The following is a 22569-nucleotide window of genomic DNA, read 5'->3' as shown; positions in this document are numbered from 1 at the left end:
CCCCCGTGTCATTCTCTAATCCAAAGTTCTAGTTTTAACTTGATGAACTGCAGAGAGCAAGATCAGCTAAGGACCATGCCTGTGTAACATAGCCAAATCTAATGCATTGTAGGTGCACTTCTTGCTTTCACCATTGTGCCCCACTAGACATCTTAGCATTACCTAGAAATTCATCAATCAACTGATCACATGACTATTATCATAGAAATGTTAATTAGTTCCTTCCAAAATACCTTTATCTATTGCTCTTAAGCATAGCAGATTAAAAGGTGGGCTGGAGGGGTTAAGGATAGCTTTATTAAAATTTCACATTTCTTTATGTCCGATACTATCAAGTCTTTCTCAAAGACTGATCAACATCAGTTTAATACATTTTAGATTATTGAGCTTAATGACCAATCATATTTTCAGGCTTACACTTTGGTAACTCATAAACTTTCAATTGCAGAATTTGGTAGATTTTAGAAAAACATACTGTAAGTCCTTTGGAGTCAAAACTTGGAAACCTCACATCCATAAAATGTGAATTTTCTTTTCATTGATAATTCAAATAGGGGAAGAGAGGAGATCAGAGAATCTTAGTCCATAGAAATCTATCATCTAAAGCAGCCATTCCTAATCCAGTCCTCGGGACATACTAAGTCCTATAAAGTTTTCAGTTTAGCTACAATGAATATTCATGAGTTAGAGTTGCATGCACTTGAGGCAGCACTAGGGTTCAGATTTTACGTAACTAAAATCCGGCCCCATGGCCCCGCCTCCAGGCCCACCCAGTTCTGCCCATTCCTACCCAGGTCACGCCCAGTTCTGCTCCCCCGGCCCTGCCCCTCTCAACCTATTCACTTGTCGGAAGGGCATCTGCGCATGCGTTGGTGTGACGCGATATCTTCACCGCGCACATGCGTAGATGCTATAAGAACATAAGAACATAAGAAGATAAGAAGTTGCCTCTGCTGGGTCAGACCAGGGGTCCATCGCGCCCAGCAGTCCATTCCCGCGGTGGCCCATCAGGTCCATGACCTGTAAGTGATCCTTTGTCTAAAAACCCTTTAATCCCCCATTTTTCTTCTATCTATACCCTTTCATGGTCCTATCTCTACCTCTATCTATATCCCTCAATCCCCGTATCCTTCAGGAACTTGTCCAATCCCTCTTTGAATCCCCTTAATGTGCTCTGTCCTATCACATCCTCCGGAAGCGCATTCCAGGTGTCCACCACCCTCTGAGTGAAGAAAAATTTCCTTGCATTGGTTCTAAACCTGTCCCCTTTCAGTTTCTCCGAGTGCCCCCTTTTCTTGTAGTTCCCAGTAGGCTGAAGAATCTGCCCCTTTCCACCTTCTCTATGTCCTTCATGATCTTGTAAGTCTCTATCATGCCTCCTCTGAGTCTTCGCTTCTCCAGGGTGAAGAGCCCCAGCCTTTCTAGCCTCTCTGCGTATGAGAGGTTTTCCATACCTTTTATCATTTTTGTCGCTCTTCTCTGAACCCTCTCCAGTATCTCCATGTCCTTGACGTCATTCCTAGCTGGAAGCTTTTCAAAACCCAGATAAAGTGCTGAGTTTTGAAAAGCCATCCGGACGCCCAGATATGTCCTCTAAAAGGCAGACATGTCCGGGGAAATCCGGACGTCTGGTAACCCTAGGCAGTATATGTAAACTAAACTAAACCTTAAGTTTATATACCGCATCATCTCCATGGAAGTAGAGCTCTGTGACCATCTCTAGGAACATAACATAACATCGTGCTTATATACCACGTAACCAGAAGTTCAACGCGGTTAACAAAAAATTGATAATAAAATAACATAAGAAATGCCTAGAACTACTTGGCCAAATCCTTTGAGAAAAGATAGGTTTTCTAAAGGGTTCTAAAGTGTTTGTAAGAACAGGCTCTACATAACAGCGGTCAAAATTCTTTGTCATAGGAAGCTGCCTGAAATGCTAATGTATGATCCAAGTATTTCTTACTTTTACAACCTTAAAAAGATGGAAAAATAAACAGGGCATGAGATCTTCTACTGTATTTGTAAGATGCTATAAGAAATCTGTCATATAGATAGGAGCAGTGCCATTCACAACCTTAAAGCAAAGACAACCCAACTTAAACAGTACACGAGCCTCCATCGGGAGCCAGTGTAACTCGCAATAGAATGGTGTCACATGATTATACTTCGTCAAACTATAGATCAATCTTACTGCCGTATTCTGAATTAATATAAGTCTAGCCATCTCTATCTTAATACATGGTAAATAAACTATATTACAGTAATCAAGAAGACTCCATAGCAATAATTGAACTAGAAGTTTGAAAGCTGAACACTCAAAATATGGTTTTATGGTCCGGAGTTTCCATAAAGTATAATAACCCTTTTGTACCACCGAATCCAGCAGTTTTTTCATAGTCAAATGTTGGTCAATAACGACTCCCAATATTTTAATCGTCGTGTGGATTGTATATAATGTTGAGTCTATAGTAGGAAAAGGTCTATAGTAGGAAAAAATGTCTAAAGTCACCAGAAACAAAAAACTACAGTAGATTTTAATGAATTCTGTTGGATCAAACAGTTCATAGTACAACAGTCTAAACCCCATCTTTTTATGTTAAAAAAATATTTAAAAAGTTTAGGTGTTCAAACAAGTAACTTCTGCAGACATGAAAAATCAGCCATTCTCAATGTATTGGATCTGCTACTTCAGTCACCTTTTCCCATAGTCCTGCTATCAGAGAGTGTGCTAGAATAGGAAAGGTCCTGAAGGGTCTCTTAGAAATGTATTCAAATAAAGGTTAATAACTTCAAACAAAAAAAGATAAAGCCTTTTTGATTTAACTAAATACATTTCTTGACTTAGCATTCAGGACCTAACTCCCCCTAACCAGGTCAGAACAGAACGTCACTGAATTCTAATCTGTAATTTTATCTAGGAAAAAAATGTGGTAGTTGTTAACTGCCTAGAAGACACATATTTCTAAACAGTTACTTCATTTACTCAAAAAAGGAGGAAGGTGGGGGAGGGAATGTTAAAACAAACAGGATGTCCCTAAACTACTTAGTTATGTTGCTTTTTGTGGAACAAGAATGCTGGAGAGGGGGTTGGAGGGAGGGAGGGAGGAAGGAGGGGTCTAAATATTCCATACCATTTCATCACAAGGCTATTTCTTTGTAAAGGTTTTCAGCTCATTACAAAAAAAAAAAATCTCAGTAAATGGAAAATATTAAGGGATATAGTTCAAAATGCCTGACATGAATAAGCCAGAGAACCTGAATCCAATTTCATGTGTAAAACAGCAGGCTGTGTTTAATTAAACTAGAGGCTGACTCATGGGGTGATGCAGAAAGCTGCTTGTTAGAGCTGTGTGCCAATGGCTGAGCTTCTAACATGAACATAACGTGAAAGTTTTGCTTGCCAATGCAGTACACTAGTTAGATGCAAATCTGAAGCATGCAGAACCTGTGCCATAGTTTGGTTGCATGTGCAAGGTTCTGTGTGTCCGAGCAAAATGGACGTGATGGTGCGCCTCAGTCATGTGCTGAAATGTTATTGCGCGGTCAGTGGCATAGTAAGGGTGAGAGGCGGCCGGGGCAGTGGTGCCCTTCACCCGCTGTCTTCCCTGCCCCCTTTCCGTTCCCCGAACCTTTTAAACTTCTCCAGTGTGAGCAGCATGCCCACGTTGGTGTTGGCTCGCCCTATGACGTCACTTCCTAGGTGCGAGTCCTGGAAATGATGTCAGAGAGAGTGCCGATGCAGATGCGGGCAGCAACCTCACGCTTGTGAAGTAAAATAGGTACGAGGGAAGGCAAGGGGCACGCGTGCACGGCATGGAGAGGAGCAGGGGAGGGGGGCAGAGAGGAGGAGGGGTGCCACACCCTCAGCAAGACTGCGCCAGTGGTGGACGGCCCCTCCCGCCCCCCCCCCCCTTACTACACCAATAGAAGCATCACAAACATTTTGGACCTGACTCAATATATGGCACCTAAAAATTAGGCATTGACTAATGTGACATTAAGCACAATTCAATAAAAGGTGCACTTTATAGAATCACGCTTAGCGCCTCATAAGTGGCCTTAGGCATCACTAGGCATCCTAACTTATAGGTGAACCACATTTATGTCAGAGTTTTATTGGCTTAAATGCATGCACCTAAGTCTAAAACATGCTGACGATTTGCTTCTAACTACCATATTAGGGGCCTAACATCCAATTAAATGCAATTTACATCTGTTATGAAGCTCTTATTGTCAATTATCAGTGCCAATTAAGTCTATTAAATAATTAAGCTAGGTGCCTCATTGGCTGGGTGTGCCGATGTAGGTGCTTAACTGCAGGCATCATTTGTAGAATTCCCCAGTTTGTTAGGGTTACCAGATATCTGGGTTTCCCCGGATATGTCCTCTTTTTGAGGACTCTGTTGGGAGTCCAAGTGGCTTTTTTTTTTATTTTACTACTTTTGTCCGGAGAAACTGGGCATCCAGTAATCCTACAGCAGTAGTTTTCATTGCAAGGCCTGTGAGCCAATGGCAGCCCGCAGAGACTTTCTGGACAGAGTCTCTCCTGGCGAGATTCAGTGCTTGCCCACCATTCTCGTTCCCAGTGGAACTGTTCAAACTCTTTTGGGCTTCCGGCAGCATGAGTGAAGTAAACATGCTGCCATCAGTGACCTGGAAGCTTTTTCTCTGCTATTGCTTCCTGTTCCCTTTAAAATACGGGTTTTCTTCGGCGCGATTAAGCCCAGCGCTCAGTTGTCCGCGCTCGGTTGTCGGCACGCCTTTGTCCTCGTGCGCTTTTGACCCATCACCGAAAAAGAGTACAGCCTGCTTTAGTGTGTTAGAAGTTCTTTCTTGTTTTCTTGTTCTTTGTTCAAGCAGATATTTACCTGTTTGTTCTGTAATCTGTAGTTATATTGTAGTTGGTAACAAATATATATTGGACTCGCTGATCCCCCGGCATTGCCCGGATATTTATTTATCCTAATCTTCCAGTATCGATAGACTTGTATTCAGTGATTTACGGCGGGAACTTGGACTTAAATGGCATTGGAAGTGTCATCTCAGCAAGCACGAAAACTATGGATTAGACACCCCCTTCCCACCCCTGCGGTATTTTTTTCCCAGATAGTAAGTCATATGTATACCAAGAATGGTTGAAATCTGTCCATGTGTTTCAGAGTTATGTGGAAGGAGACAAAATTTTTGTGTTCCGTTTTGAAAGCTCACGATCGGAGGTCACACCCTGAGGCAGCATTACGTGAAATGCTGGCCATCGTTGGTGTTCCGACTGAGCTAATGACAAAAGATAAGTTATTTTTGAGTCAGTTTACAAATATAAGTGTGACCACCTGGTGATATATTTATTGATTTTTTTGCTACATTTGCACAGCATAGAGCCATATTTGGCCCTCTGGGAGGTTTTTATGTCGATGAGGTTCTCCGCTTGAACACCTTAAGCCACAGCGGTGGTGGTGGGAGGGCTTTGTCTGAAGCTTTTCCTCCCGGAAGAGCCCCCCGTCTGACTCATGTTTTAGTTCTTTATACCTTCTACAAGACCTCTGTAAATATGTTTATTGTAAAAATCTTTAGTGTGAAAGTTCACTATTTCTGAGTTATTGATACTATCAGAGTTATGCTGGAACATACATACAATATTGCAAAAGGTGAAGTGGGGAAATATAAATAAAAGTAGTGCAAAAAAACCTCCATTGGTGAGATCGTGAGCACAACATTGTCACTCTGCGAAGATTCAAGCCATATTAGCCCTGAAGAAACTGCTTAGTGTTGTGAAACGTTGGCATTTTAACAGACTGCTTTAAACACTCACAGTGGTTTCAGTTGCAAAATATCTCAGTCCTCAATTACACTTCCCCCTCCTTATTCGCTAATTCCGTATCTAAGGATTCGGTTATTCGCGATTTTTGACCAAAAAATACATTTTAATTTTTCAGCCTTTTTTTATCCCTGTAAGCCCCACCCCCCCCTTTAAGCCTTACCTGGTGGTCTAGTGGGTTTTCAGGCAGGAGCGATCTTCCCACACTCCTGCCCCGTTCAGATCGCTCACAGGAAATGGCTTGAGAGACTACGGGAGCTCAAGGCGGCAATTTCCTGTGAGCGATCTGCTTGGGGCAGAAGTGTGGGAAGATCTCTCCTGCCTGAATTACCACTAGACCACCAGGTAGGGCTTAAGTGGGGGGGGGGGGCCTTACAGGGCTAAAAATAGCCGTGGGAAGTCGGGGATAAGGGCAGAATCGGCCTTAATATTATTACACACACACACACACACACAGATACATCCGATTTTATATATATAGATTATATAAGATTTTTTGGTTTGCTGATGTATTTTCATAATGTACTACAAATGATATTCTTTCTTCTTTGTATGTCTGTGAGATTTTTAGTACTTCTGAAATAAAAGAATATTTCAGAGAGAAAGGGTGTTCTGTTGTCTGGGCTCAGATGTGAGACAGGCGTGCATGAGTGAAATCTTGAGCACTGGGAGATGTAATGATTGAAGGGTGAGTGTACCTTATGGTCCTGGGTGTGGCCCCTGGGGGCCCCTTATAGGATGGAGTCACCCATGCTCCTCCCATGGCCATGTCCCATTTGGAATTACGCACTATGGGCTAGATTCACAAAGCAGACCGATCATGTACCGATCGCTTTGCGACCCCTTAGCAACTCCAGCCCGATTCACTTACCTCTCCGCCGACCATCCCCTGATCTGCACATGCAAATGAGGGCAACGGTATGCAAAGTAGGCAGGGTCCCGATTCACTATCCAAAACCCTGCAACACTGACTGGGCTGGCCGATCACTCCCAAGCTACTGCTGAGGACCAGTCGCTCAAGCCCTTTCCAGCTGCCCTGCCTTCTGCTGCCCTGCTTCTGCCGCCCTGCTTCTGCCTTGTCAGCCCCGATCTCTTGCCTGCTCCGAACTCCTGCAGCCCGATCTCTCCTGCCGCCCCGACTCTCCCACCCTTCCCTTTGTGTGCACAAAACCCCTCTCTTAAGAAGAGGGAACAGTAGTGTCCCGGCGAGTCCTACGCCCATTGCTCGGTCTCTCTCAAGCCCCTCATTCCGCTCCAGCACCGCCACCTAATAAGTATGCATTAAAATACTCAAATAACAGAGCAATACAGCTTACCAGTGCCCTTTGCAAACACTCCTATGGATATAGTATGGATGCAGCAAGGGGTCAGTTGCAATATACAAATATATTTTATAAAATACATGGTATATACTTAGAGCACCCACATAGATTTATACCTTCTTCAGAGTAGGTGCAAATTTTTGCATGGGCATTTGCATGTCACTGGCATAGGTTCTGGGCACTTCTGATATAAAGGCACCTATACTAAAGAAAAAGGCATAAAACAGATACTTTCCCAACTTTAACAGAGAAATCCTCTGGTAAATGTATCCCTATATGTATAGGTTAGCCTCAAGACCAATTCAGAAATGAAGAGAAATGACCTTTCTGTATCTAACTAGGAGTGACCTTTCTGTATCTGGCTTGGCTAGCATCCCATGTTATTTTTAGTCATCCCTGTCAATCTGTATCAAAGGAGCACTCATTCACGTGGGGCAACTGTAAATTTTGCACATTGGACAGTCGTGTTCTCATCAACTGGCATCCAAAATTGTTGAATCCTTATGACTAGTACAGTGGTCTCAAACTCAAACCCTTTGCAGGGCCACATTTTGGATTTGTAGTTACTTGGAGGGCCTCAGAAAAAAATAGTTAATGTCTTATTAAAGAAATGACAATTTTGCATGAGGTAAAACCCTTTATAGTTTATAAATCTTTCCTTTTGGCTAAATCTTAATAATAATATTGTAATTTGTAGTTAAAGAGACTTATGATCAAGAAACTGTTTTATTTTACTTTTGAGATTATGATAAACATACCGAGGGCCTCAAAATAGTACCTGGTGGGCTGCATGTGGTCCCCGGGCCGCGGGTTTGAGACCGCTGGACTAGTAGGTAACAAAAGTTGTACAACTGGAATACTTGTTAGAATTTATCACTTATGGGATCGATATTTATAGTGACTTAAATGGGCTCCTGCCTGGTTAAATTGCGTTGAATATGTAGGGAGTGGATACGTAGTACAACTTACCTGAATGGTGCTACTGAATATCTGTTCTGATCACCATGCCACTTGCTAATTAGTGCCAGGGCAGTTTAGACACTTAGGCCCTGATTCTATATATAATGGCCTTTATCATAAATCGTATGGGGACAGACTTAGAGAACTTTTTTTTTAAAAAAAAAATCTTTATTCCTTTTTATTTCTCTCAACAAGTGTCCAATATTATTACAATTAATTCACATAACTCACTTGACATTCTTAAACAATATTATTATACATGTTTTAATTCCCCCCCCACCCACCTCCCATCCCTTCCCATATCAATAAAATAATCTATCCAAACATATACATACTTAGACATCCCTCTTCCATAATATAATTAATCATACATTAACCTATCCCTACCCCCACCCTTTCTTCCTCAAACTCTTTTTTCATTTTATTATATACATTAATACACAACAAATATATCTCATCATATTACATATATCCCCTAATATTTCATAACAACATATTTCCAATAATTTTACCCCCTTTCCTTTTCTATTCATACATATATACCATGTTTCTTATATCCATTAATCAGTTGAAATATACCGCTATTTAATTAGATTATCCTATCCCCCCACCCCACCCATTTCTACAAATTATCCCCTAAGGAAAAAGAATAAACCTTAATCATTATAATATTCAATTAATGGCCTCCACACCTCCTGAAACCTTTTAAAATACCTCCTCTGTACTGCAAGAAATCTTTCCATCTTATACATATGGCATACTGAGTTCCACCAGAAACTACAATTCAGTCTAGAACAGTCTTTCCAATTAGTCGTTATTTGCTGAATTCCCACACCAGTAAGAATCATCAGTAATTTATTGTTTGCTGCAGATATTTGGCATTTAGCCCTCATGCACATTCCAAAAACCACTGTGTCATAGGACAATGCCACATGATTCTCCATCATTAGGTTAACTTGATCCCAGATTGATATCCAAAATGCCTGAATACATGGACAATAAAATAAAAGATGGTCTAAAGTTCCAACTTCAATTTTACAATGCCAGCATCTATTAGACTTAGAGCAATCTAATTTTTGTAATCTAGTAGGGGTCCAGAATGCTCTATGCAACAAAAAGAACCATGTTTGCCTAATAGATGCCGACATCGTACCTTTAATTCTCCAAGACCAAATACATGGCCATTGAGATAGACTTAGAGAACTTAATATGTATACTCTAGAGGAAAAACAGAAGAGAAGGGATATGATAGAGACATTTAAATATTTCTGTGGTGTTAATATACAGGAGGTGAGTCCTTTTCAAATGAAGGAAAATTTCGGAAGGAGAGGGCATAGGATGAAGTTAAGAGATGATAGCCTCAGAAGTAAAGTAAGAAAATACTTCTTTACAGAAAGGGTGGTAGATGTGTGGAATGGTCTCCATGCGGAGGTTGTGGAGACGAAGACTGTATCTGAATTCAAGATAGTGTGGGACAGGCATGTGGGATCTCTTAGAGAGAAGAGAAGATAATAGACAGTAGGGAAGGCATACTGGATGGTCCACTAGGCTTTTATCTGCTATCATGTTTCTATGATGCCTAAAATATAGGCGCTGAGCAATGCGACACATAAGAACATAAGAATTTCAGCTGCTGGGTCAGACCAGTGGTCCATCGCGCCCAGCAGTCCGCTCACGGGGCAGCCCCCAGGTCAAAGATCATTGCTCTAGAAAATGAGTCCAGTCTCACCTGTGTACATCCCTATTTAGCAGGAACTTGTCCAGCTTAGTCTTGAAATCCTGAAGGGTGTTTTCCCCTACTCCAGAAGTGCGTTCCAGCTCTCTGGATGAAGAAGAACTTCCTTACGTTTGTATGGAATCTATCCCTTTCAACTTTAGAGAGTGCCCTCTCGTTCTCCCTACCTTAGAGAGTATGAACAGTCTTTATCTACTAAGTCTATTCCCTTCAGTATTTTGAATGTTTCGATCATGTCTCCTCTCAGTCTCTTCTTTTCAAGGGAGAAGAGGCCCAGTTTCTCTAATCTCTCATTGTACGGCAACTCCTCCAGCCCCTTAACCATTTTAGTCGCTCTTTTCTGGACCCTTTCAAGCAGTACCTTGTCTTTCTTCATGTACAGCGACCAGTGCTGGACGCAGTACTCCAGGTGAGGGCACACACCTGTACAACGTCATGATAACCTTCTCCGATCTGTTCGTGATTTCCTTCTTTATCATTCCTAGCATTCTGTTTGCCCTTTTTGCCGCCGCAGCACATTGTGCAGACGGCTTCATCGACTTGTTGATCAGAACTCCCTAGTCTCTTTCCTGGGAGGTCTCTCCAAGTACCGCCCCAGACACCCTATATTCGTGCATGAAATTTTTGTTACTGACATGCATCACTTTGCACTTATCCACGTTGAACCTCATTTGCCATGTCACTGCCCATTTCTCGAGCTTGATTATGTCACTTTGTAGATCTTCACAATCCCTCTGTGTCTTCACTACTCTGAATAACTTCGTATCATCCACAAACTTAATCACCTCACTCGTCGTACCAATGTCCAGATCGTTTTTAAAGATGTTGAAGAGCACGGGTCCAAGCACCGAGCCCTGCGGCACCCCGCGGGTGACACTCTTCCAGTCCGAATATTGTCCATTTACCCCCATTCTCTGTTTCCTATGCTCCAGCCAGTTAGGAAGCATAGTTCATGTCAATCATGAGTTAGGCGCTGCTTACAGAATCGTGACTAGGGGTGCCTACATTGGACTTAGGTGCTGGTAGGTATCAAAACCTTAGGCACCCCCTATTTATGCCAGGGTTCTCATGGTCTAAATACCAGCGTCTAAGTCCAATTTAGGCACTTACACAGAAAACACACCCAAGATCCAGCCATGATCTGGACCTAACCATACCCACTTTTTGGTAGGCACCTTGGGCTAGGTGCCTACCTGAAAGTGGTAGGCTCTTACCATCCAATTGACTTTAATTTTTGCTAATTATGTGCTCATTATTGCTCATTATCGGCCCAATTAAACCTATTAAATAACTGCTTCATGATAGTCCTATTATTAAGTTTCAATTTACTAATTTTAACTTTACCTCATTCATTGTATCTATGTATATACCGTATTTGCCGGCGTATAAGACGACTTTTTAGTACCTTAAAATCCTCCCCAAAGTCGGGGGTCATCTTATACGCCGGGTACAGTTTACATGCCCTTACTTGCGGGGCTGGATGTACTCAGTCGCGCGGCTCTTCTTCTCCCTACCTTCTCTGCTTGCAGCACAGAGCCGAATGGAAGTCTTCCCGACGTCAGCGCTGACGTCGGAGGGGAGGGAGGGCTTAAACAAAGCTTAAACAAAGCCCTCCCTCCCTCCGACGTCAGCGCTGACGTCGGGAAGACTTCCGCTCGGCTCTGTACTGCAGGCATGGCAGGTAAGGAGAAGGAGAGTAGCCTCGCGGTACCAAGAGAGAGGGGCGGCCGCCCCGCCCCGGTTGCAGCACAGCCGGCCAGGTCCCCTTACTTTTGTGGCACTTCCCCGACCGACCGATAACAGCCCGGGTCCGACAATCCTCCCTGCCCTGTAACCGCGAATCTAAATTACCTTCTTACAGCAGCTGTAAGAAGGTAATTTAGATTCGCGGTTAAGGGCAGGGAAGTTTGTCGGACCCGGGCTGTTGTCGGTCGGTCGGGGAAGTGCCACAAAAGTAAGGGGACCTGGCTGGCTGTGCTGCACCCGGGGCGGTAGAGAAGGAGGGGGGGGAGAAGGACGCTGAAATGCCATGGTGAAGACAGGAGGGGGGGGGAAGGACTCTGAAAGCACATGGGGGAATACAAAGGGGTGGAGAAGGAAGAAGGGGTCGTCTTATACGGCGAGTATAACACAAAACTCTATTTTTTAACTAAAAGTTGGGGGGTCGTCTTATACGCCCAGTCGTCCTATACGCCGGCAAATACGGTATTTGGACTTTTTTACTACTGTTATGCTGTTAACAAAACTGAAAGTTTTATGTTGAATTATACCTGCTGTACACTGTCTTGAATGAATCTCTTCAGAAAGGCAGTTAATAAATACAAATAAATTCAGATTGGTGGACTGCCCTGTTCCCAATCAGGTCAGCGAACCCACTATTTACAAGACAAACTGTAGACCTCACAGCGTACCCTGAAGAAAGCCACAGCATGGTGGCTGAAACGTTGGTTTCTACCTGACAAGACACAGCGAGACCCGGAAGCCTGCTACAAGCACAATGCCAGCTGCGGAAACCCTGACGTTCTGTCGGTCATTCATTTCCTATGAGCATTTGAGCATTTCCCTTGCCAGCCCGTGGTAAAAAGCTCTACCGCCTTTTAGTAAAAGCCAGTGTAAGTAAGGCTCCTAGATCGGCTAAGCGCGCTGAACTAGGCACCTAACTTCAGGTGCCATTTATAAAATCTGGACTTTATAGCATATGCTAATAATATCTGCAAGTTTATCCCCAGCATTTCATAAAGACACAGAGGCACCCATGTCTCTTTATAAAACAGACACTTCCTTGCTCTCCAAACATAGGTGGCCTGCTATAAAATCACCTTTAGAATGAATTGGGAGAACACCCCATGCTGAGCAATCTACTTGACTAAAGACCTTCGAACAGAATGGTCTAATTTGGGTTTAAAAAAAAAAATAGTTCTTTACCAAATACAGGCATCTATCTCATGAATAATAAATGTGGATGTCTTGGAAATCTTATCATTTTGGGAGTCTGCAGGACTGGATATGGGTGGAGACAGGTGCCATGTGGCATTACCTACCAGTGCCCACATACTGTAGCTATCTGTTCAAGTAGTGCCACATAAATAGTACTCCTAATTTTGCCTGGCTGCCTGGTTAGCTTTGAGGGTGCAGCAGTTAATATCAACCGTAGCCAGATAGCTTCAGGGCACAACTAAAGACCCAGATATTCATTGCTGGGGCCGAAACTGGGAAGACTTGCATGATCTGCGCCCTGTATATATAGGGCTCCCAGACGTCTGGATTTCCCTGGACAACGTCTTTCTTTTGAGGACATGTCCGAGGGTCCGTATGACTTTTCAAAATCTGGCACTTTGTCCGGGTTTTGAAAAGCTTCCCGACAAAATCGCGTTGGGAAGGGCTTGACATCATGGCATCGCGTCCACACATGCGCGGATGCCATCTGGGGGGCGGGGCTGACTGGGCAGTCCTGCAGGCGTGGCCATGGGTCTAGATTTTCCTTTGGAAAAATCTGGTAACCCTATGTATATAGCAATTCGGTTTAGGATGGGCTGGAGAGGGCTTTGACGGAAACTCCAGAAATATGCAATGTGAAGATAGTGCCGAGCAGACTTCTATGCTCTATGTCTCAAAAAGGCCAAAGAAAGACAATTTAATCAAGACTTTATCTGCTGTCATTTACTAGGTTATTATGTTACAAGGATAGGACTCGGCAGGAAGGGAAGGAGGTGCCTGGGGCAGTGGTGCCACGCATTGCTATTCTGTGCACTTCCCATGGGCACGCTTCCCTTTTGCGCACCCTCCCACACTCTTCCCCACTGTGCATGTGCCCCCTGTGTACCTCTTCAAATCTTCACCAGTAGCAAGCGGCATCTCTTACTTGCCGCTCGTATAGGCCTGAGCTCTTCCTCTTACATACGCTTCCTGGTCTCGTGACCTGGGTGGAGGGGAAGAGGGATGCCGACGCCCTCACCAACATGGCATCTGAAACGGTCTGTCCCTGTACCCCCATGTCGCAACGCCACTGGGGCCTGGCACTGAGTATCCAGGTCTAAAACAACCAGCAGCAAGAAACACTGAATGCTGCGAGCTGAATATTGACTGCTATGGGTTTTATTGACTCTCCAATGCTATGGAATAATAATTGAGCCAACTGCTTATTTTGAGGTACAGTTTTCACAAATACATGTTATCCTTTTTAACTGCAGGTTGCAGAAGGATCCATTGTGGAGAGTGTCAGAGAAGGAGCTATTACCTCTAAACTGCATACGTATGTCACTAGGCCTGGACTGTTCACCTGCATAGCCAATAACAAACACAGTGGAAGTTTTGGTACTGCAAAGGCTTCAGCGGCAGTCAGCATTTCAGGTACGTGGGAAAAGCACATATTTTACAAAAATGTATTTATTTATTTGTTCATTTTTTCTATACTGTTCTCCCTGGAGAAGGGACTCTGGGAAGCAGTGATCACAATATGATCCGCTTCAACCTGGACACGGGGGCGAAACATCGATCCAGAACGAAGGTCAAGGCACTGAACTTCTGAAAGGGGAATTACGAAGGGTTGAGACTCATGGTGGGGAAGAAGATTAAGAAGAGGATAAACACTGTAAAAACGCTAGAACAAGCATGTTCCATTTTTAAGGACACGGTCACCAAGGTGCAAAATCTATATATACCGCGCATCAACAAGGGATCCAAGAGGAAAAAGAACAAGGAACTGGCGTAGCTCACTGTAGCGGTGAAGGAAGCGATCAGAGACAAGAAGACTTCGTTTAAGGAATGGAAAAGGTCAAAAATGGACGAAAACTGGAAAAAGCACAAACAACATCAAAGCAGGTGCCATAAGGCAGTAAGAGGGGCCAAAAGAGACTACGAGAATAAAATAGCCAAGGAGGCGAAAAACTTCAAGCTGTTCTTTCGATATATTAAGGGGAAATGACCCACGAAGGAAGCGGTGGTACCATTGGATGACCACGGAATAAAGGGAGTGCTAAAGGAGGACAAAGCCATCGCCGAAAAAATGAACACAATTTTTGCGTCTGTATTTAACAAAGAGGATATATACAACATACCAGAAGCCGACAGGTTATATGAAGAAAACGAAGAAGTGAAACTGATGAGGTTGACAGTCAGTCTAGAAGAGGTATGCAGGCAGATTAATAGGCTTAAAAACGATAAATTCCCGGGACCGGATGGCATTCATCCGAGGGTAATCAAGGAACTGAGGGTAATGAAAGGGGCTATAGCTGAACTGCTTCAACTAATAGCCAATCAGTCAATCAAATCGGGAAGGATTCCAGAAGACTGGAGGATGGCGAATGTTATGCCGATCTTCAAGAAAAGTTCGAGGGGAGATCCAGGAAAATACAGACCGGTGAGTCTGACCTCGGTACTGTGAAAGATGGTAGAGCGCTGATATAGGACCACTTCATTGATTACCTTGACAGATGCGATCTGATGAGGACCAGCCAGCAAGGCTTCAGCAAAGGAAGATCTTGCTTAATGAACTTGGTGCACTTCTTTGAGGGAGTAAACAGGCAGATAGACAAGGGTGGCCCGGTCGACATTATATATCTGGATTTTCAGAAGGCGTTTGACAAGGTTCTGCATGAACGACTATTTCAAAACAACTATTTCAAAAAATTGCGAGCCATGGAATCGAGGGTGAAATACTCACGTGGATTAAAAACTGGCTGGCGGATAGAAAATAAGAACATAAGAACATAAGAAGTTGCCTCTGCTGAGTCAGACCAGAGGTCCATCGCGCCCAGCAGTCCGCACCCGCGGTGGCCCATCAGGCCCATGACCTGTACGGTGATCTTTGTCTGAACCCTTAAATCCCCTTGGTCTCTATCTAAACTCTCTCTATATCCCATCTCTACCTCTATCTGTATTCCTCAATCCCCCTATCTTTCAGGAATTTATCTAATCCTTCTTTAAAACCCTGGAGTGTACTCTGTCCTATCACAGCCTCCGGCAGTGTGTTCCATGTGTCCACTACCCTCTGAGTGAAAAAGAACTTCCTAGCATTGGTTCTAAACCTGTCCCCTTTCAGCTTCTCTGAGTGCCCCCTTGTACTTGTGGGCCCCATTAGTCTGAAGAATCTATCTCTGTCTACCTTCTCGATACCTCTCATGATCTTGAAAGTCACTATCATGTCTCCTCTGAGTCTCCGCTTTTCCAGGGAGAAGAGCCCCAGCCTTTCTAACCTATCTGCATATGAAAGGTTTTCCATGCCTTTTATCATTTTCGTCACTCTTCTCTGGACCCTCTCAAGCATCGCCATGTCCTTCTTGAGGTACGGCGACCAATACTGGACACAGTACTCCAGGTGCGGGCGCACCATCGCTCGATACAGCGGCATGATGACTTCCTTCGTCCTGGTTGTGATACCCTTCTTAATAATACCCAACATTCTATTTGCTTTCTTTGAGGCTGCTGCACATTGTGCCGTTGATTTCATTGTTGTATCCACTAGCACACCCAAGTCCTTTTCAAGGTTGCTTTCCCCTAGCACCGATCCCCCCATTTTGTAGCTGAACATCGGGTTCTTTTTCCCTATATGCATGACCTTGCATTTCTCTGTATTAAATCGCATTTGCCATTTGTTTGCCCACTCTTCCAGTTTGTTTAGGTCCCTTTGTAGGTCTTCGCATTCCTCCGCGGTCCTAACCCTGCAGCAGAGTTTGGTGTCATCTGCAAATTTTATAACCTCACACTTCGTCCCCGTTTCCAGGTCGTTTATAAACACATTGAACAGCAGCGGTCCGAGCACTGACCCCTGTGGAACACCGCTCGTGACACTCCGCCAGCCTGAGTATTGTCCCTTCACCCCAACCCTTTGTTTTCTGCCTGCCAACCAGTGTTTAATCTATCTGTATATATCCCCTTCCACCCCGTGGTTTTGCAGTTTCCTAAGTAGTCGCTCATGGGGCACCTTGTCAAAGGCTTTCTGGAAGTCGAGGTAAATGATGTCTATGGGTTCCCCTTTGTCCATCTCGCTGTTTATACCTTCAAAGAAGTGCAGTAAGTTTGTTTGGCACGACCTTCCCCTGCAGAAGCCATGTTGGCTCTCTTTCAGTTGTCCGTTTGTTTCCATGTGCTCACAGATGCTGTCCTTTATCAGTGCTTCCATCATCTTGCCCGGAACTGAAGTCAAGCTCACCGGCCTGTAGTTCCCGGGGTCACCCCTTGATCCCTTTTTAAAAATAGGTGTGACGTTAGCTATTTTCCAGTCCTCTGGGATCTGCCCCGTTTTCAAGGATAGGTCAAAAATTTGTCGGAGTGTTTCCGCTATTTCGTTTCTTAGCTCTTTTAGAACCCTTGGGTGGATTCCATCCGGGCCCGGCGATTTGTCGCTTTTCAGTCTATCTATCTGCTGGAGGACATCCTCATGGCTTATCTCTATTTGCGCCAGTTTTTCTTCTTCTCGATCTCCACTTATGGTCTCTTCGGGTTCTGGTATATAGGATGTGTCCTCGCTTGTGAAGACCGACGAGAAGAATTTGTTCAACCTGTCAGCTACCTCTTTTTCCTCCTTTACCACTCCCTTTCTGTCTCCATCATCCAAAGGTCCTACTTCCTCCCTCGCCGGTTGCCTCCCTTTAACGTATCTGAAGAACGTTTTGAAGTTTTTTGCTTCCCCAGCCAGCCTCTCTTCGTATTCTCTTTTTGCTTTCCTAATCACTCGGTGACAGTTTTTCTGGTATGTTTTATGTTCCTTCCGGTTTTCCTCGGTTTGGTCCTTTTTCCATTTTCGGAAAGATTTCTTCTTGTCACCTATCGCCTTCTTCACTTCATTTGTTATCCATACCGGGTCCTTTGTTCAATTTTTTTTGCATCCTTTCCTAAATCTGGGGATGTACAGGTTTTGTGCTTCTTGCACCGTGTCTTTGAATAGGGACCAAGCTTTCTCTACGGTCTCCATTCGTATTGAGCCTTTTTTTTTTAGTTTCTTTCTCACCATTGCTCTCATAGCATCGTAGTTCCCTTTCTTGAAATTGAACGCCGTTGCTGTGGTTCTCATCACTTTGGATGTTCCTACCTCTAATTTGTACCGGATCATGTCGTGGTCGCTGTTTCCCAGTGGTCCTCCTACCACCACTTCCTTTGCAGGTCCCCCTAGCCCATTTAGGATTAGGTCAAGAGTGGCATCCCCTCGCGTTGATTCCTTGACAAGCTGTTCCATGAAGCAGTCCCTCACGGCCTCCAGGAATTCTGTTTCCCTCGCGCAGTTTGAGTTTCCAAGGCTCCAGTCTATCCCGGGGTAGTTGAAATCCCCCATCACTATCACCCTTCCGCTTTTGCATTCCCGCCTCAATTCTGCTTCCAGCTCTTTGTCGTTCACTTCCGTTTGTCCAGGAGGGTGATAGTACAGTCCCAATTTTATGTCAGCTCCATTTCCTCTTGGTAATTTAACCCATAATGATTCCAGTCCTTCCGCCCTTGCTACCATATCCATTCTGGTCGACTGAATGGTGTCCTTTATGTACAGTGCTATTCCTCCACCCTTCTTGTAAGTCCTGTCTCTCCTGTAGAGTTTGTACCCTGGCAGTACTACGTCCCATTTGTTGTCCTCAGTCCACCATGTTTCAGTGATTCCAATAATGTCTAGGTCCTCGTTTTTGGCCATGACTTCCAGTTCTCCCATTTTGGTCCTTAGGCTCCTTGCGTTTGCGTATAAGCAGTTTAAGTTCTGATTTTTTTTCTTCCTGCTGTTCTTCCTTGTGAATTGTTCTTCTTGCCGTCCTCCTCATGAGCTGTCAGCCCCTGAATTTCATTTTGTTCTTCCTAAAAGGAAACAGAGAGTGGGGATAAATGGACAATAATCGGACTGGAAAAGTATAACAAGTGGAGTACCACAAGTTTCGGTGTTCGGACCCGTGCTCTTCAACATATTTATAAACAACCTGGAAATTGGTACAACGAGTAAGGTGATTAAATTTGCAGATGATACAAAGTTATTCAGAGTAGTGAAGATGCAGGAGGATTGCGAAGACCTGCAACGTGACATAAATACTCTTAAGAAATGGGCCGCGACATGGCAAATGAGGTTTAACGTGGATAAGTGCGAGGTGATGCATGTCGGTAACAAAAATCTTATTCACGAATACAGGATGTCCAGTACGGTACTTGAAGAGACCCCCCAGGAAAGAGACTTGGGAGTACTGGTCGACAAATCAATGAAGCCGTCCGCGCAATGTGTGGCGGCGGTGTGGCAAACAGAATGCTGGGAATGATTAAGAAGGGGATCACGAACAGATCGGAGAGGGTTATCATGCCGCTGTACCGGGCCATGGTATGTCCTCACCTTCATGTATGGCGACCAGTGCTGGAGTACTGCGTCCAGCACTGGTCGCCATACATGAAGAAGGACACAGTGCTACTCAAACGGGTCCAGAGAAGAGCGACCAAAATAGTTAAGGGGCTGGAGGAGTTGCCGTACAGTAAGAGATTAGAGAAACTGGGCCTCTTCTCCCTTGAACAGAGGAGACTGAGAGGGGACATGATCGAAACATTCAAGATAATGAAGGGAATAGACTTAGTAGATAAAGACAGGTTGTTCACCCTCTCCAAGGTGGAGAGAAAGAGAGGGCACTCTCTAAAGTTAAAAGGGGATAGACGTAAGGAAGTTCTTCTTCACCCAGAGAGTGGTAAAAATCTGGAATGCTCTTCTGGAGGCTGTTATAGATGAAAACACCCTCCAGGGATTCAAGACAAAGTTAGACAAGTTCCTGCTGAACCCGAACGTACGCAGGTAAGGCTAGTCTCAGTTAGGGCACTGGTCTTTGACCTAAGGGCCGCTGCGTGAGCGGACTGCTGGGCACGATGGACCACTGGTCTGACCCAGCAGTGGCAATTCTTATGTTCTTACATGAATTTATTCAGGTACTCAAGCATTTCACCTGTCTATTCTGGTGGGGGGGATTAGGTGACTTGCTCAGGATCATGAGAAGCAGTGTGGGTTTGAACCCACAAACCCAGTATGCTGAAGCTGTAGCTTTAACCACCATGCCACACTCTTCCCCCTTTTAATTTTTCAGTTTGATTTGTAGCTATCGGTTCCTTTGTGTGCCATGATCTATGGCGGGTTAAAGGTCAGCAAGTCTTTAACCCTTGCATTAATATTTACCCAGATATTGTTACACTTGAGGAGCTGCTGCACCTGTCGCTTTCTGGCTCCTCATTCATTTCTCGAATGCAGCTCCCCAGAAGCATTCTGTAAGGGTTCACGATGCCTGGAGAGGAAGTGGCAGCGCTATTAATATCCTCCAGCAGCAGTGTCAAAATAGTTTGAGTCGCTACCCAGGACAGGTGATGGAGCTAATATATGGGCAGTCATTGATTTCTTGGCTGGTTATGAGAGATTCCCAGGCTTTGCATCTCCCTCCAACCACAAAAAAGCAAAATGCATAAAGCAGGGCTGTGAAAACCTTGGGGTTTTTTTCAACAAACATACGGAGCTTAGTGGTTTAACTGTCTTCATTTATTTGACGGATTTTGAAGATGTCTATTACATCATGGGGTAATTCTTCACTTAGGTGCGTTATACAAATGCATATTTTAGAAAGTCAGCAATTACCCAGGCACATGTGCAAATACATGCATAAATGTCGACTAAGCATTTTAAGCACTATTCCACAACTATGCACGTATCCCCAAAGTGGAAGATTGGCTTTACATGGGTGTGTGTGTGGGGGGAGAGGGGGGAAGGGGTGCATACATTTACACATGTAACATAGAATATTGTAAGTTACTCTTGTATCTTCCACATTTAGGTGCAAGCATTTATACCAGCTCTTTGGCTGCTGTTAGTACTCATGCCTAAGGCATTGGTACATATTGTTGAAAGGGGGCATTGCATGCCTGCAATTTCTCCAGCGCACCCTCTTGTGGCTTACAGTACAATTACCCAAACTCTCTTCAGCCTATTGCCGTCCCAAATTAGGTCAGAGATAGTCAACAGCTCTGTCATGGGGTCCAAATCTTTAATTCTTCATCAGCAAGTGCATATTTACATATCGGCGACTGTTCATTTCTGCTTATCACTATACATAGTTTCGTAAACCATAGCATTTCCCCAGAACTGCCACTGCCGGACCCCCAGAACCCACTCAGCAGGAAATTCAGAGTCCGGCCCCAGCAGGGAATGAGACGATTCAGCAGGGCCGTTTCAGCGTGGCCAGTTCAGCAAGGCCCTTTCAGCGCAGTCCTTTCAGCACGGGGCAGTTCATTACAGCGTTTCTTCATGGCCCTTTCAGCATGGGCTGTTTCATCTCTTAATATTAAGATGCCCTCTCAAGGTCAACCTGAACTCTGAGGACTTTCTTAGAGATCAGACTCCACAGGTGACCTGCAAAAGTACATAAACACATCAGAACAAAACCATAAAATGGTAAAACAAATTATGAACAACTAAACAAAAAGTTAACAGAGACTACCACTCTATAATCACGTAGGCCCTGATTCTACAGTATAAAGTCCACCTAAAGTTGGGTGTCGATATTAGCGCCCATTTAATTGAGCAATAGGCTTAATCAGTGCTGATATTGGCACGTACAACCTCACAATCGGCCTTAATTGGACTTAATTGAAAAGTAGGTACCTAACTCAAAAAACACAATTCTATAAAAAGTAGGTACCTAGCCCAAAGTGCCTACATTAAAAGTGGGTGTGGTTAGGGGGGCGGATCATGGATGTGTTTTTTAGTTAAGCGCTTCTTTGTGAATCAGGTGCCATTGGGCTCTGAAATCAGTGCCTAATTTCAGGCATAGAAAACCCTGGCATGAATTGGGGGTGCCCAAATGTTAGGATGATGATGCTGAGCTTTATTCTATAATGGGTGCCTAAGTTTTATAGAATCGGTGCTCATATCGGCATAACTTTAGGCAGACTTTACTGAGTCAGTGCCAAATTGTATATACAGTATACATTGATAAAGCTTTGTTGCTTATACCGAGAAGTGCATCTGAACTATTCAGTTTTGATAGATGGAATTTGTGGATTCCAGTTCTTGGATGTCTGAAGAAATAACTAACTTCCAAGACATCTTCTAAAGCTCAGTCTCAGATGTCTGCAGCTGTGCATTGAGGTCACCTGCTAGCCACGATAGTTTCACAGAAACCATTGCTGATGCCTACGCCAGATCTACTATCCTTGCTCTGAACAAATTCTTCAAAGCAAAGCCAGGACATCTCTCTGTCAGCAAATCAGCACGATTAGGAAGGTTCCTCTGGAAAATTAGGGCTTCCTGAAAAAGAGAAATAAACACATTAACCCCCAGATTCTATATATACAGTGGCATAGCAAGGGTAGAAGGTGCCCGGGGTGGTGGTACCCTAGCACCCTACTCTCTGCCCCCCTTGCCTTCCATGCCCCCACACATCACATGCGCCCTCCCTTCCCAACCCTGCACCTTTTAAAATCTTTGCCAGCGCGAGCAGCTTTTCCAGCCTGCTGCTCGTGATGGCTTTCCCTCTGATGTCACTTCCTGGCCCCACGACCCGGAAGTGATTTCAGAGGGAGCTAGGCCAGCGCGAGTGGCATGCTAAAGTAGTTGCTCGTGCTGATGAAGATTTTAAAGAGGTACGGGGGTTGGGGTAGGGAGGGCGCTAGTGTGGTGTGGGGGGAGCGGAGAGGTGCCAGTGCCCCCACCAAGATGGAATCCAGGATGGTCCACCCTCCCTTCTTTATTATGCTACTGGGCATATAAAATTGGGGTGCGAAAATATGCACTTCGCTAAATTGGC

The 22569-nt window shown here is 44.3% G+C and overlaps 1 protein-coding gene across 5 annotated transcripts in view; it reads left to right on the top strand.

The window, feature by feature from the left end:
* MUSK (muscle associated receptor tyrosine kinase) overlaps positions 1 to 22569 on the top strand; it is a 185417-nt gene that overhangs the window by 106810 nt on the left and 56038 nt on the right. For all 5 annotated transcript variants that reach the window (XM_033926451.1, XM_033926479.1, XM_033926469.1 and 2 more), the window contains one exon: positions 14026 to 14185. In XM_033926451.1, the coding sequence (XP_033782342.1) occupies positions 14026 to 14185 (160 nt within the window). The remainder of the gene's footprint in view (positions 1 to 14025; positions 14186 to 22569) is intronic.

The sequence above is a fragment of the Geotrypetes seraphini genome, chromosome 1 (assembly GCF_902459505.1).
Source record: "Geotrypetes seraphini chromosome 1, aGeoSer1.1, whole genome shotgun sequence".
Classification (NCBI taxonomy): domain Eukaryota; kingdom Metazoa; phylum Chordata; class Amphibia; order Gymnophiona; family Dermophiidae; genus Geotrypetes; species Geotrypetes seraphini.
The sequence above is the reverse complement of the archived record's forward strand: the minus strand, read 5'-3'. Positions and strand labels throughout refer to the sequence as shown.